Genomic DNA, 16347 nt, shown 5'->3' with positions numbered 1-16347 from the left:
TTGATGTCCACAAACTGATATCGGTCGGTCAGATATGATCTGAACCATTCAAGGGCTGTTCCCTTAATCCCAATAACATTCTCTAACCTGGCAAGCAGAATAGCGTGATCGATAGTGTCAAACGCTGCACTCAGATCAAGCAGGACAAGCAGCGAGATGCGTCCCTGATCAGAGGCCAACAGCAGGTCATTAACCACTTTAACCAGCGCTGTCTCAGTGTTATGATGAGGTCTAATTCCCGATTGATATACTACTTCATGGATATCGTTACTGTCTAGGTATGCGCTCAGCTGCTGGGCTATGACTTTATCTAAGATTTTATTAATTAAATTTTAATTAATGTTGTTTAAATATCATTCTTAATATTTAAATCTGTCCCACCCCAGATGTCTTACAACATGGTCTGGGCCTGCAACAGGCTTTGTCGCATGCAGCTACTATGCAAGTCGGATACTCGTATCATTTGCTGCAACAACAGAGAAAATGTGAAAGTGCCCAGGAAGACACAGAGACAAAGCCTGCATGCCTCATCCAGCGAAGATTGAGCAGCAACTCCTAAAGAGGACACAAGAGGGCAACATCTCACCAGAAAGAGCCATCAACACAGTGGAGAGCTGCACCTCCGCTGCCAAGAGTTCTCCTGCTGTGCCTCCCATTGATACAGAAGCCCAACTCGTGTTGGTTCTGTTTGTTATGATGTTACAATAGCTTTACAATATGATTGTAGAAGCAATTTTCGAAAAGCTAAAATACCACCTGGTGTGGTATTTTTGACAGTTTGCAGCACATATTTTTTTTTCTCACTATGTTTTAGTATTTATTTAAAAAAGTTACTTGATGCACTTTCAAGTATTGCTCACAATCACCAGTTGTATTACATTAGAACAATAGAATAGCAGACAGCATTTCTTACTGAAATGTTTTTTTCTTGAAAAATGTTTTGCACTGAAAACAAAAGCTGAACTTAACAAGGAAATGTAGCATAATTGTGAATACTGTTATGAGTAAATCTCAAACATGCAGGTTTTTTTGTGTGGATGTTTTTGTTATCATTACCCCCCCCCCCCAATAAAATGTTTTAGAGGATTAAAATAACAGTGCTCACTCGTGAGTTTTTAATTGTGTTTAATTGTCTTTTTTTATTATTTAATTGCTTTCCATATCATTGCAGTGTAATAAAGGGTTTTATAGACTCTTTGTGTCTCTGGTTTTAAGATAGTCACGATGGCTGGACATGGCGAGGAAGGACGCACACTCACAACGTCACGAGACAGGGGTTTAATACATAGTAGACAGGACAAGGGAAACAATGACCCAATGGTGAACAGACACGAATAGGGCAGCTTTATAAAATTATACACAGGTGATAACAATCAGGAAACATTACACAGGACCAACATGAAACCCCGGTCCAAACTCTGGACCTTGAGTTGCTCCTGCCGGACCGGATCATGACAAAGATGTTTCTTGTTACTTTTTTAAATTACATATTGGTCTTGTCCTAAGTGGCGACTTCTAAAATGAGGTCCATTATTCATAAGTAGAGTGCAGGTCCACAGTCACCGGACCCGAATCCAATCGAGATGGTTTGGGGTGAGCTGGACCGCAGAGTGAAGGCAAAGGGGCCAACAAGTGCTAAACACCTCTGGGAACTCCTTCAAGACTGTTGGAAAAGCATTTCAGGTGACGACCTCTAGAAGCTCATCGAGAGAATGCCAAGAGTGTTCAAAGCAGTGATCAGAGCAAAGAAACTAGAATATAAAACATGTTTTCAGTTATTTCACCTTTTGTTAAGTAACACGTGTTCATTGATAGTTTTGATGATTTCAGTGAGAATCTACCAATGTAAATGGTCATGAAAAAAAAAGAAAACACATTGAATGAGAAGGTGTGTCCAAACGTTTGGCCTGTGCTGTAGGTGGACTAATACCCGGATGTGATGCTGCAATTACGCAGCTACTACAACACACGGAACTTGGAGCCACGTAACTTATCCTGAAAAGCAGGCTCTTGAATAGCAGGTAAACAATTTGCGGTGTCTGGGCAAAAATGCGTGAAGTTGTCGACTTCTTCAATCTCGCCCCCTCCATTGCACCGCGGCAAAGAAGCCCCCCCTTTCTCCACCGGACAAGGGCCCTGCTGTGAACCCCTGCGAGGGAGGGTCGGGCGGTGGGCAGGTGAAGGTCAGCCCCGAATTCCTCGCGTTGTCCCAGCGGCCCGCGGAAAAGGGACCGGCGACCGGGCGTGAGGGCGACCTCGCCGCCTCCAGATAACGCGCGTCACCCGGCGGGCGGGACTCGGGCTCAGGGAGCAGCAGGTGCCTGAATGCGGGGGTGGCGCCGCCACAACGACGGACGGACGGACGGACGGGCTTCCGCGACGGCGTCGGGTGTCGCGACTCACCTGAAACCGCCTCCGGGGTCTCCGGTGGGGCAGGAAGCGCGGCCGTTTCCAGAATAGTCCGACTGCTGGAGGCGGAAGGACGCAGTTTCCACCTGCGCCGGTAAGTCGTTCTGTAGAAACGAGCCTGCCGTGTAGAGAACCGCGACGGCGATTAAAGCCCCCAGTAACGGGCGCCTTTTCCGACGCGTTACTGTTTAATTACGATGCCGGTTTCTAAAACTCGGTTCTCCGGCTACGGGACGTGACAGTTTGCGCAGAAAGGTTCCACTGGCGAGTGGCCAGAGTGGGAGAACGGGGACAATCTGTGAACGTGGACAATCTGTGATGGGCATTAATGTCTCCATCTGCTTTCTTTTCTACATTCTCTGTATTATTTTACAATTAGTAGAGTTGTATGAAATATTACAAACTATTCAACTGGATTTACAGTACATTTTGTCTGCTCGAGTTCTCTTACGGATACACTGGAAAGCATTTACTTACGCTACAATTTATCCGCAGCACAAGGAAGTGCTATAACGCATGATAAAACGGGAACAATGTAATAAATTCATTTTCATTTACATTTACAGCATTTATCAGACGCCCTGATCCAGAGCGACTTGAGTAGTTACAGGGACAGTCCCCCCCTGGAGCAATTTAGGGTTAAGTGTCTTTCTCAGGGACACAATGGTAGTAAGTGGGATTTGAACCTGGGGGTTCTGGTTCAAAGGCGAGTGTCTAACCCACTAGGCCACTACCACCCATTTTCAAACTTAGTTCATGTTGTAGTATTAATTCCTAACTGAGAGAGAAGTAGAGGGGAACAGGGTTCTTTCTCATATTGTTTGCATTCCTTTTGGCACTACTGTCTGTTACCAAAGGGAAGAATGTGAGGGAGTAAGATCGGGAAGAGAGGAGTGCAGGGCAACGGCCTGTTGAAATATCTTGTTTGCATTAATTCCCATAAAAAAAAACCTAAAAAAAAACCCCACGTGCATGTCAGAGCAGGGCTGGATGTAGGGGTGTGGTGCTATCCAGAACTGGAGTCGCTATCAGTGCTCGCAAGCCAACTTCTTGACATGAAGCCTAAGACGCCGTGCGTGGCGGCCTGTGGAATTTTAAATATTCCCTCTCCCTCTCCCTACAGTTTGAGGGGCTGTAGCAGGGAAAACCGAGTTTGTTCTGTCATGGTTGCGGCTACTTTGCGCCACTAGAGGAGGCTCCTGCTCTGCTGTCTAATGGGCCCGGAGAACAGCGCTTTCACGCCCGTGGTAAGAGTTTTACTGATGTGATGATATTCTGCCTTGTATCTGATCATCTCCGGGGTGACGCCGTGCGCATTAGTTTGAATGCAATGCTTCTTTTGATCCCGGTGATGGGATAACGTGAACGTGTCTCCCTTGGCAAACAACAGTGAGGAAAAAAACAGGAAATGCTGGTTGATAAGCAGTGACTTTTTTTATTAGATGATCACCAGTCCTCCACGCTTGCACAGAACCCCAGGATCCATCATGCCCCTTGGGCGCTGCACACCCTGCCCCGGTCCTCCGCCCTGCTCCCCTTCCCGCTCTCCCCCTTCATCCAGCAGAGACGTGAGTGAGAGGAATCCCGCCTCTTTATCTACAGACCCCCTGCGCAGACATAGCTGGCAACCTGGAGCCATGCTGCTGGGACACTCGCACTCCGATCAGCGCAGGTACGGACGGTGCCTGAGCCTCAACGTTCATTATACATTCACCTTTTTGTAGAAATACCTAGGAGCACCTTGCACCTCAGGCTTTGTCAAGTTTACTAGTCCATATTATAGATATTCATACAAATCACTGCTTTCTAGTGAGAGGGCCAATGCTAAAAATGTTCTTCCAGCACCAACATTGTGGTCAGAAACTCGTGATAAAGGGGTAGGAAATGTCAGAAGTGTCTTTCTCTAGCAGCTGAACTAATGTGAGATATAATGTGAGACTGGTCCCGGCACACACACTAAAGTGTATTATTGTGCTTGCAGCGGCACACTGTCTTGGAGTACTTGTTAAGGTACCTTGATTTGTACCTTGATATATTTTTTGACCCTCAAAGGGTACACAAGGTACCTATGTGAAAATGTATTTGTATGGGATGGTCTGAAAAAGAAAAAAACAATAATAATAATAATTATATATATATATATATATATATGTGTGTGTGTGTGTGTGTGTGTGTGTGTGTGTGTGTGTGTGTGTGTGTTTGTGTATATAAAACAAAGTCAATTGGCTGGTAAGCCAGACTTTGTTTTTGCTAACTGTGGAGGCTTTTACTACCAACATACCCCTCTCTTAAAGCCTGTCTTTTCTAACCTATCACTGGCCTCCAATATATATATGTTATTTACACATAAACGTAAAGGATATACAATGTAAACAAACAGGATATACAATGTTTAATTAATGACCTCAGTAGTTTGACAGCAGCTATTTCTTTGGAAGTACTGTCTTTCTTCATTTCTGAGTATTAGTCCGCAGACCTTTGCACCTCATCGTATTTAGTTCTTCCCACTGGGTAAGTGACCGAGCCGTAATTCAGTGCTCCTCATGTGTTTGCACACTTTATCACTTCTCTGGCACGCCACAGCTCTTATCAGTGCGGCTTCAGCTGGCCTGAAAACACTTCTGCTTCCCCGTGCCATCTAATCAGGTTACTTCTCTCTTATTCAGGCAGATTCACTAGATTGTGCTGTGTTCACAGCAGTCCGGCTGCCGAGGCGCTGTCTCCCCTACACACACTCTGCAGGCTGTATTTTCTCTCACTGCTTATTTCCGGTTATAGTTCCTCTCTCAGGACGATGGGCTTTCATTCACTTTCTGTCTTGAGTTCTTAGCACGTTCCTGAAGTGTGTGTGCTGGATTGGCTTGTGTCAATGGTAAGTGTTTTAGCATCAAATTAGTTCAGTTGAATTGCACTTTAATTTTTTTTATTAATTGAGAATGTGTTTTATCACCTTAAATATATGTATTTACCTCCATGATTTAGAACTTGTTAATGGGGTGTCATATACCGTGTCCATTTACTCATTCAGTCTACATTAGGTCGTCTCCATGAAGTACTGACACTTTACTAACCAGTGCTATGTTAGAAGGACAAAAATGCTCCACAGAGCAAGAGAGACACAGATCGATGTACAGAGAGCATGAGAAGATAAGTGTGTATTTGTGTGTGTGTGAATCTGCGTGAGCATTGTGTCTCCCATTGCGCGCCGTGGCGCAGGACCCACACAGCGTTCCCTTCACATTGAGCTGCATTGTCAGAAACAGGTCTGAGCTGTGATTGTCTTGCTGTCCCCCTGCCGATGAGACCATGACTGTATTGTGCCTCTGGTTAAGTGAATGTGTGTGTGTGAGACGGCAGGACTGCGGCTGCTGGAATCACCGGCGCTTGTTGGCCGTCAGTTAAAGCGGGTATCTGCGTCGCCATGACTAATACAGCCACACGAGTGCTGGTGGCCTTTTCACTGCTTGCCGGGGGAACTCTGCTGGGTTTTTTGGTTGTGTTCGCCTGTGTGACTCTGTCAGTGATTGCGATCACCGTAGTTGTGGTATCTGTACTTTTGCTCGTCACATTTTCCATCATTAGATTGATGGTGCATTTATGCAAATCACAACAGACACAAATCAGCATAATCAGAATCTGGAATTGGCATCAGAGACATGAGTCGGTGCCGAAAAGTTCACTTGGTAAATTCAAATTGTGCACCCCGTACAACAGAGTATTCTGCTTTATTTGTCACGCTCATTCTGCATGTACCTTTTGTCTCTGTGATGTAGTGTGAGTCTGGGGGACCTGGATCCATATGAAGTGAAGATGCTGTTTGGGAATTTAGGAGGGCCGGGCATGCAGGATCCACGTCGCGCCCCCATCACCCAGTACGCCCAGGACCTGGGCTCCCTCCTGTCACTCACGGAGGAGGAGCTTGTCTCCGAGTCACCGATATTTACCCCACTGGAGGTGAGAGTTACGGACATGAGATCTGGTCAAGTTCATCTGAGGTAACAAGAGTGAAACACCTCACATGAGAGATAGAGAGCAGAGTGTGTTTGTTTGCATTTCAAATTTAGGAAGGAATTATTTCACATTTATAGTTTCACATTCACAATACATGTATTACTGTAGGTCTTTACGAAGATGAAAATAAATGTGTGTACTTAGATTGTACTCAGTACAATTTCTAAAGATATTAAAGATATTAATTAGCACTATCTTGATTATGAGCCTTATTCTAGATATTCCTTATATTTAGGTTACCAGGTGTACAAGGATCCAGAGAAGGCTAGTTATTAATATCCCCATATATGATAAATACTTTCAGAGACAAATTTCTTCATAGCTTCAGAAGTGGTCGTCATTGTTTATGCTTGTTTTAACATCACTGTGCTGAAGCCATGCATATGCGGGTCGCAGTATCACAGTTTCTCTCAGGGAATGGCAGGAATCATAACTGGGACTAGGGATTTTCCCCTAAACGGGATGTGATGTCTCCATGTTCTGACACATAATCATAACCAGTCATACCTGGTCAGCAATGTTTCTTTGATCAGAACCTTATTATTTATTAAAGCGGTAGTGGGTGACTGGCATTAACAGGTCAGGCATATGTGCATGCGTGGATGTGTGTGTTGCACCATAACAACCTTCTGTGTACGATACAGGAGCAGTCATCTCAGATGCAAGGCTGCAGTGCATCAGCTCCAGCCCTCTGTGCCTCACCCAGCAAACATCATCCTAATCATTACCAAACACAAGGTACATACATTTAGCTCTACAGCAACCGGACGAGTAAACCAAAATAAATTGTGTCTGTTGTTATTAGTTCATCTTAATGTCATAACTTCTGTCATTATTTCTGGTTGTGTTCATTTTCCTGCTGCAGAAGTAGATTATTAGCTTGATTATTGGCTGTGTCATAGGCTTTCTTCATTGGGCGTGTTCCTTAGTGCGCCTGTCCAGGGGTTAACACAATAATTACATGTTCTCCCCTGCTCGGCGGGGGTCAGTGTGTATGTGTGACCTAGCTGGTGTGTGAATGCGTGTCTATTATATATGTTGGTCAGCGTGTGGTGTGTCTGAGGATGTGTGTTACTGTGTCTTGGTAAAATGTGTGTAGTTATGCGGAAGCATTCTTCCTGTGTTTGTTCTGCCGCGGCTACGTCGGCTGCCAGAGCACACAAGACGGTGTGTGTGTGTGTGTGTGTGTGTGTGAGTTCTGGAGCTGTTTCTCCATCTTTCTGCTTCTCCATTTGTTTCCTGTCACATTTTAAGAACACTTTTATCACCGCTCTGGATTCCCAGGGAGCTTTGGTTGAATGAAATGCTTAGTGAAAGGGTGTGGACTGAAGGACACTATGGACTGAATTTAATTAGAGAAGAACAATCAGAAGCCGTAAAAGACATGGTGCCTGTGTGTGGTAGCAGAATGAGGGGCTTGTTGACCGGTGCCTGATACGGCTGTAACATTGGACTCAAACCTCCGTCTGCTCCACAGAATCTGCCCTTTACTCTGCGTTTGGAGGGTCTACACAGAGGTGAGTCATTGACTGAATTCATTTGTAATTATATATTTATATTAGTATAACATGAAGTAGAGCTTTGAATGAAAGAGGAAGCTCACTTTGCACTGTAATCAGTGAGCTGGTTTTGGTTTTGTCCGGCCGCTTTTAAATGTTATCAGCAGTGTGGACGTAAATTTGGGTGGTGTTGCTCTTTAATTTTACTTCAGTGCGCAGAGGTAATTAGAACACAGATTAGGTGGGTTGGACGCCGCTAGTAAGACTCTTTGTTTGCTTTACTCAGTGTGGATGCAGAGAGCGAGTCTGGGGCGGCACAGTGGTGGAGAGAGGAGAGAACAGAGGCTCGACACGGGGTGGAGAAAGGGGACAAGACTGGAAGAACCCTGGGACGCACCATCAGTTTCATTCGAAAGATGGCAGGGAAAAGCAAGGTAAGCCAAAATGAGGAGTTCGGAGGTGGCGTGACTGGAATGATGGAGAAGTAGTCATCAGTTGTGGCGACTGTTGGTCTCTGCCATGGAGTGTGACACTGGCAGGAATCTGAAATTCTTTTTAAAGCTAGCTATTACGGCATTTCCAGAAGCTTTACAAAAGGTGCAGCATGGTTAGCTCTGAAAAAGGATCAGCCTTCCTTTTCACATTACAGTTAAACAAAGTGCATTGCCATGCAATCCATCTAAATCATATTATCAGTAAAGGTTTTTATCCAAAATTAAAAATATGCAAACAATCTTCCCTTTATTTGCATTAGGATAGTTTGTTACATTTTTATTGGCATTAATGGGTATCCTCCATTTGCACGTGGATGCAGTAATATGTTTGGTCAGAAGGGGGCTCCTATGTCATGCACATGCTAAAAGAGTCTGTGTGGTTCCGGCTGAAGTGCATCTGTCTGTGACCCTGATAAGTCATACTGCATCACAACATCAGGCAATGGCGTATTCCAGGGTTCCTTGATCTGTATATCTTTAGTTGTCCAAGATCTCTCTGCAAGCTTATTCTCACTTGGAAGTTTTAATTACACCAGACATGCCCTTTTATATGTAACATCAAGCACATTTTATTAGGATGTCAGCCATTTAACAGACACAAGTCGTAGAGAGTGTTCAATCTCATGTCCTCCTTTTAAAGGTCACAGTTAATTATGTTTCCTCTAACAATGCTTCCTGGTGGAGGCTTTTAATGTAGTTTGACAGTCTATTCAACAGAGTGGTGTTTCTTATCATTGCTATGCCAGATGGTAGCAGTTGCTCTGCTCTGTCATAAGTGCAACAGTTCATTTTGAAAATGACATCACCAACAGCAGCTTCGAGACTGCTCACCCTATCACATTTTTTCATCTTATGACTGCATGTTCCTTTAAAGTGTGCAGACATCAGTGTGTGCTGTCATACAGTTGCAGTTTCACATCCTCAGAGTGGCTTTTGGTTATGGACATACCTAACAGTGTTTTTTAATACAGCTAGAGACAGTAAAATGGGGGAAAACACAAGGGTCTGGCATTTGCACAGAACCACGAGTACTTCTTGGGGTAGGAAATTAGCACATGGAACGTAATATGTGGATCTTTACCTGTGTGTGGTAGAGGTACGTAAGACCCATACATAAGACCCATAATTACATGCGATAGAAACCTATTCAAATTGACTTCTTTTACCATGACATAATCATATGTTGTGCAGAGACACAGGCTAAACGACATTGCAGTAGTGGGATACTATCCCACGCCCCTCCAGTCTCTGCAAAGGCGTGGGTTCATATCCCACCACTGCCGTATTGTTTAGCAGACCTGTAATCAAATGGTCAAGTCCTGAACCATCAAGGTTCCCTTGCACAAGGTACCGTCCCCACACTCCCCAGACACCTTTCATGGCTTCCCACTACTCACTAGGGGGATGGGTTAAACACAGAAACCACATTTCACTGTGTGCACTTGGTGCTGTGGTATGTCACGTGATAATTTATCATTTTCACATTGAAGCACCAGTTTATTATAGCATTTATTCCGTTTATACCATTTATTCAGCCATCCAATACATGTATTCCAACTCATGTATTCAAGGACACAGACTTGCTACTTTTTCATGTTGCCATGGTTACATGTATTGTTCTGGGGTTAGTGTATTATTTCATAACATCATTTTAACTGACCTGCCTGTAAAAGCATTTACCCACCCACACACACACACACACACACACACAAAACAGTCACTCACACATTCACACCTATGGCCAATGGCAGAAGTAAACCACAGATCTTGGAGAATTAAAGCAACAAATCTGGGATCCCAGATTGTAGGTGTGAGGCCACAGTGCTAACTCTGTAAATACAGAGTTTAAGTATATAAGTATAACTATTCACTCATTCTTGAGAATAGGGGCAAAAACTTTGGGATGGCTTTAGTCTTCAATTTTTAAATATAAAAGTATTGGACATAAATTCAACATACTTTTATTTATCGCATGCATAGTTATATATGTACAACATGTATCCCAATCCTGATTATGAGTACCACTAAACCTTTTAATGAAATAAAACCATTTATAAGTCTTTATGAACACACTTAATTAATACAGGCCTAACAGAAAAAATCTTGTGATTTTGTACTTAACATGTCCTATCCACACTATCCACTACAAATATATTTTCAACACTAATTTTTTGTTGAAGATATATTTTTAAGCACAAAAAATATAGTGCAGGGCTGTTCCAAGATAACCTTCAAAATAAATGTTTCAATTGTGTTTTTTGTTTTGCCTGAAACATATTTATAAATGTATTAATAGAATACATTTATAAAATTAGTTATTAGAAATAACTATTTGTTATATTTTTTAATGCTTCTAATGTTTGTCCTCTCTTAAGTTATGAAATCTTAGCCAAGTCAAGGGTGTTTTCTGGTCCATGGTCAAAGAAGTTAAGAAAAGCAGATTTTATAAATTGTTCTTTTTTTTGTAAACATTTTCATGTTGAATTACTGTGTTGTTTGGCCCCAGTTCTCAAGAATGACTGAGCTATATACTAAAAAGCTACAATTAATAATCTCAATGCTGTGAAATTTTACTAAATGAAGAGACAGAAAACTGTGTCTAATCTAATATGATTAGGTGACATTAATACACACAAAAAAACCTACATCTGGATAACAGATGTGTATGTGTTACAGTTCCATTGAGGTCCCTGTGTATGTGTTACAGTTCCATTGAGGTCCCTGTGTATGTGTTACAGTTCCATTGAGGTCCCTGTGTTGTATAGATTGATTCTGTGGTGCTAATTCACCCTAAATGTGACTTTCTAACTTTTTCCATTTGTAGTGTGAATAGTTGGGTCCTGGCAGAAGCTAAGTCAGAGCGACCCCCTTCACCCTCTCTCTCCTCCCCCTCTTCTTCCCTCCTCTCCTCCCTGGCCCAGCTGGGCAGTTTCTCGTCGGGTGGCAGGATTGCATCAGCAGGGCGGACGCTCTCCCCCACTTTCCCACCCCATTCCCTGCTCTCCTCCCCTCTCCAGCTTCACAGCAAAAGTGTGCTGAATGTTGACTGCAGCAGGCCCCGACCTAAGCAGGCAGACAGCGGATATTAAAAGTAATAAAGACCACCTCAGCATGCATAACAACCATAGAATATAAACTGAGCAGATTTACTTTGCCTTGATTAAAATTGCCTAATTTATGTCATGTAGGTTAATTATGTCTAATTTATCTTTTAGGTCTTTACTTTTCCACCTTTTATCTGACTGGTAAAATATCCCAAGCATGTTCACATGATTCGATCCAACGGGGACCACTACAGACAGATTGAATCTTTTTTTCTTGTCATGCTAAAAATAATAACTCGTTTTCTGCTGCTTAGGTTTCTTTTCCTATTTCACGGTTCTTCTGATTCACATCATGTGACAGTGCAGCATCTGCTTTACTGGTGTACTTCACAAAACATGTGGCTATCTGTGATGCTTGTTGTGGTCTGATGTACATTTGTGAACCATGAGATTATCACAATATTTTAGTAGTGAATTGATCATTTGTTGATTATATGCCATGAAGTACATGTGCGGAAACAGAACATGACAACTCATACTAGCGCTAAAGACTCCTAACAATTAGCTGTATGACCAAATTAATAGTCATGTGACAATAAGGACATGCGAACGTAGTATTTTCAAATCTTTAAATTTGACTGCTACTGTCAATATTTCAGACACCTGTCCATGCTAGAAGAGACACCAGGCAAAAGTCAGCAGCTGCAATTTTACCGTAACCCATAGCAACTGTGTTACAAAGAATGATGGCCTCATAAAGTAGCTGTACTGTGAAAACCATTAGAGTTCCACAGAGAGCAAGGCCAGTCGAAGGAATGCAGCACAAAACAAATTTCATTATGATCCATGGGCCGTGTGGTAGGGAGAATGGCGTATGTCCTATAATTTAAACACAGGGTTTTGTGATGGACGTTTAGAAGAATTGAAGGAAAAAAGCCTCAAAGGGTAATGCTAAAATATGATCAAATAAGTATATTATTAAATTGGTATTTTTTCTAGAGATAATGGCATACTAAGATAAATTTCCATATGCATTAATATATTATTAAAGAGATGCAGTGAACTGTCCAGCTCTGATTAGGAGATTTTACAGTATTTGGGAATAAATATAATCTCTCAGATTACTTATTTGGGTCAGTAGGTTTTCTATATCAGTTCCAAGTGAAAGTGAATAGAGGATTTCGGAGAAGAAAGACACCAGGAAACATTTTTCCATTAGGACATAAAACAGATGAGAAAACTGTTAAGAGGAACACAGAACTCACTGCACGTTACAGAGCTGGATATGAAGGTAGTGAAAAACACTCCTGGGATTTGGCCTTTTTGGGTTTCAAGAATTTCAGGGACTGTATCTGACACACGTTGATCAGCCACAACATTAAAACCACCACTGTCAAGTGAAGTGAACAAGGGAAAGTGTTAAGGGACGAGCATGATGTCCCCCAAATCTCCCGGATCTCAGTCTGATCTAGCGTCTGTGGGACGTGTGGGATGTGAGGAACAATGTCTGATCCATCTCACAATTTACACAACTTTTCTTCTTTTTTTTTGTGGTGTGAGAGAGACCCACTCAGAATTAGGAAAGTTGTTTTGTTGTTGTCTTTGACCATTGTGCTATAAAAGGAGACAGAACGGCTGTGCTGATTAGACCTGTGGAGAAGAGGAAGTGGTCTTTAGAACTGAAGCAATAGAGCTTGTTCTTTATTAAAGAAAAGAGGAAAATGGATGATGCTGTAAAAGTAATGCTTTGGAACGGCAGAGGGGGAAATGAAGCACGACTACCAAAACAGCCTCTGCTGTTTCTCAAAATCACAGCTTCACAGATCCCCATTAAGACATTCGTTTGGCTAACAGCTAGTGGTTGCATTGCAGGGCGTTCCCTGTTCTCTGTGGCCCTCTAAATATAGACCAGGCTGTGTGCACTGTGTTCCCTTTTTACATTAACTCAACTTTTTCGAACTCATATGCCTCTCCCTGTCTTCTACACAAAACATACTTGCCATGTCTACAATATCAAGCTCTCTTAAATTACATAATATCTGATAATTTATTGCGATCTTATTAGGCTTTATGGACGTTTTTATGGAAAATCGAACAACAGTGAGTTATAACTGTGTTATCTCCTTTCGAATCGCGCTTTCCAAATGAATCTTGCAGGGTTCAGGTTCGTCGGTCCACGCTACCAGATAGTCTCGGGAAGCTCCTCATGCTGAGGATGCGCCGACCGTCAAACCGCGTGGGCGTGGCCATGTAAATTAAACCTGCGGCTGGAACGGGATTCGTTTTCATTTTACCAGTGGGCGGGTCCGTCCGAGGGATCCTCGCCCCTAATTGGCTGAGGATTAGAGGATTAGTATTACAGCGAAGAGAGACGCTTTTGGGCGGGGCTTAACGCAAGCCACGCTCTTGAGCAACTACCTACCCAGAGTTTCCTGTTCGAAAAAGTCGCACGATTCATCCAGCGGGGTCTGGAGCAGGGGCTCTGAGGGAAAAGTTGATGGATTATCCTCAATGAGCGATCGTTTGAAAATCGTGTACGTCGAGACTCTGTGGGATAAGTAGAAGAGGGCAAGCAGCTGCGTGTGTTCTCATTACGATTATCGCGGGATCAAATTATTGATTATTCCGCTCATCGGAATGTCCCGCGCTACGGACCCATTGCCAAAAACGCGTCAAGAAAGAATGAAAGAGATCAATTTGCGGGTAAGTGGAATCCTCGCCGAGGCTCGGCGCTGTTCGGTAGGAACGTGTGTTACTTGCACCGGTTATTGTCGCGTCACAGACAAAACACATCCTAATTTACGGAAGCTGTATTTAAGGCGCGTTTCGCTTAAAAATAAACAGTAAAAAAAAAAAAAAAAACGAGCAGGAAATCCCCTACCGGCAGCGTTACTCGAGCAGAAGGTCGCGGCGCATGGTTCTTTTTTTTTTTTTTTTTTTTTCCTCGCCGGCCTTCCTTCCAACGTGGAGAAAATTGCGCTCTCCTCTTTCTCCCCCCCCTCCCTCTATCTCCCCCGTTACACGCATTGCGCCTGCCGAGCCCGGGTTTATCGATCCTGATTGGCCGGGACGCGTGTGCCGTACTGCGCCGCGGTTACCGTATAGCGGGGTGGGGGAGGTTCCATTGTGCGGCGCGGCGGCAGCAGCAGCAGCCGAGCACGTTGTCCGCGGGATCGGAAGGAAATTGGGGGAGGGAGCCGCGCCGCGGACCGCACGTCTCCACGTTGGAAGGAGCGACTGTATGTACGCGCCGCGGGCCTTTTTTTCTTTTTCTTCTTCTTCTTTTTCTTTGAGCGATTACCGATTTTCGCGGGGCCCTCTTCTCTTGTCGCCCTCCATTCGCCCGTCTCGTTGCGGCATTGCAAGGTTAGCGGCGCGCAACTTTTGTTCGGTCCACCCCCCTCCCCTCCGAGAGGCTGGATGACCCCCATCTGTTCCCTTGCCCCGCTGTGAGAGGTTGGACTTCTATAAAAATCATAATTAGAACATGAGCCTCATTTCCTGTAGACAAGCCGGCGGCCTTATGTATTTGGGGGTTGAAAAAAAACCAGCAGAGCCACTGTGTACACTGTGATAACGTATATTACTGTTTGCAGGCTTTGCATATGAAAGTTTGACCATTTTCATGTGCATAAGGAAGTCTATATGGTAGTTGCTATGGAAACACCCCCCCTCTCCTAAAATCATGGTCTGTATCGCGTTATCTTGGCATATCTTGGTCAGAACAGGTCTCGTTTCCTTTGTGTTGTACCTGAAATGAACCAGATGTGTGAAGCATATGGCATATATACACACAGTAGGGATTTAAATACACATCAATGCAGATAAAAGGTGTGTGCAGAGAGAGGAGTGGGCGATGCTGCGAGGGCCAGGATTGACAGATCGACTATGGTGCAAATACTGGAGAGCTCCATATATATATCTCACACACACATACGTATATATACATACATATATATATGATGCTCTCCAGCATCTGTCAATATATCATTCATATGGATCCAGGTCAGCATACATACATGCATGCCAGAATGCTAATTTTAGGATGGGAGTGACCGTTCTCACCAGTCAGCAGTATGTGCTGCAAAATGCCGTAATCTGTATCTGTCTGTCACCAGTCGCTACATAGCGTGAAGCCATCCCTTTTCTGCTTATGAGCTTTTCTGTTCAGTCATCCCCTTTTAGACCTACCTTCACACAATAGAGCATCCATCGGGACAGTGAAGACAGAGGCTGGATTGTTCTTGGAGCCTGAGGGTCAGGCATGAGACTACAGATAAGGATCCATTTGAGAGCTCTGCTGACCGGCTTTATGCCTCTCACTCAAGACCCCATTTGCCGATAAAAATTTTAATTTGAGGCTAAATTATGTTATCTGTTATTACTTGCTTATAATGTTACATTATGTTATTAATTTTGCTTGTTTTATTAATAGCACCATATTACATTTTAATGTTTTGCAAAACAATGAGATTTTGTATGTGTAGTAGTCTGTAGGGCAAATCTTCACCTATGAGTCGATTAGTGTCAGTAAGTGGATATGTGACTCAGAATGAGCTGTGCGGTCATGGAATCGAAAGACGTATGGCGGTGTGTGTAGAGTGTTAGAGTGAGTGAGTCTGTATTTGCAGGTGTGTGTGTGTCGGTGTGTGTTTGTGTGTATCTGTGAGAGTGGGAGACTCGTCTGTGCTGTGTGTCTGTGTTTAATCAGCCTTTTGTGTGTTGGTTATGTGCTTCAGTGGCTGTAACCGCTTGGAACAATAGTTTGGAGGGTGCTGGCAGTGTTCGTCATTAACTTGTGAACACACGGATGTCTTTCCAAAAAATATATATATATAAAAACGACCTCTGGCCTGAAGCGGGTGACCGAGTGTTCATGTAGGCTTGAGC

At 43.5% G+C, this 16347-nt stretch overlaps 1 protein-coding gene across 6 annotated transcripts in view; it reads left to right on the top strand.

Moving 5' to 3' along the window:
- Positions 1–2345: 2345 nt before the first annotated feature.
- arhgef2b (rho/rac guanine nucleotide exchange factor (GEF) 2b) overlaps positions 2346–16347 on the top strand; it is a 32772-nt gene continuing 18770 nt past the window's right edge. Inside the window, exons 1-7 of one of the 6 annotated variants that reach the window (XM_028980139.1) lie at positions 2346–2503; positions 3533–3656; positions 3852–4081; positions 6183–6363; positions 7065–7158; positions 7898–7937; positions 8206–8353. In XM_028980139.1, coding sequence (XP_028835972.1) covers positions 3624–3656; positions 3852–4081; positions 6183–6363; positions 7065–7158; positions 7898–7937; positions 8206–8353 — 726 coding nt within the window. In that variant the 5' untranslated portion in view covers positions 2346–2503; positions 3533–3623. Of the gene's footprint in view, positions 2504–3532; positions 3657–3851; positions 4082–4755; positions 5282–6182; positions 6364–7064; positions 7159–7897; positions 7938–8205; positions 8354–13859; positions 14161–14577; positions 14824–16347 lie in introns of those variants that run through there. The other 5 variants (XM_028980140.1, XM_028980141.1, XM_028980142.1 and 2 more) reach the window with 5 other exon arrangements.

The sequence above is a fragment of the Denticeps clupeoides genome, chromosome 5 (genome assembly GCF_900700375.1).
Source record: "Denticeps clupeoides chromosome 5, fDenClu1.1, whole genome shotgun sequence".
Classification (NCBI taxonomy): domain Eukaryota; kingdom Metazoa; phylum Chordata; class Actinopteri; order Clupeiformes; family Denticipitidae; genus Denticeps; species Denticeps clupeoides.
Note: the sequence above shows the minus strand (reverse complement) of the source record. Positions and strands in the feature narration are given on the sequence as shown.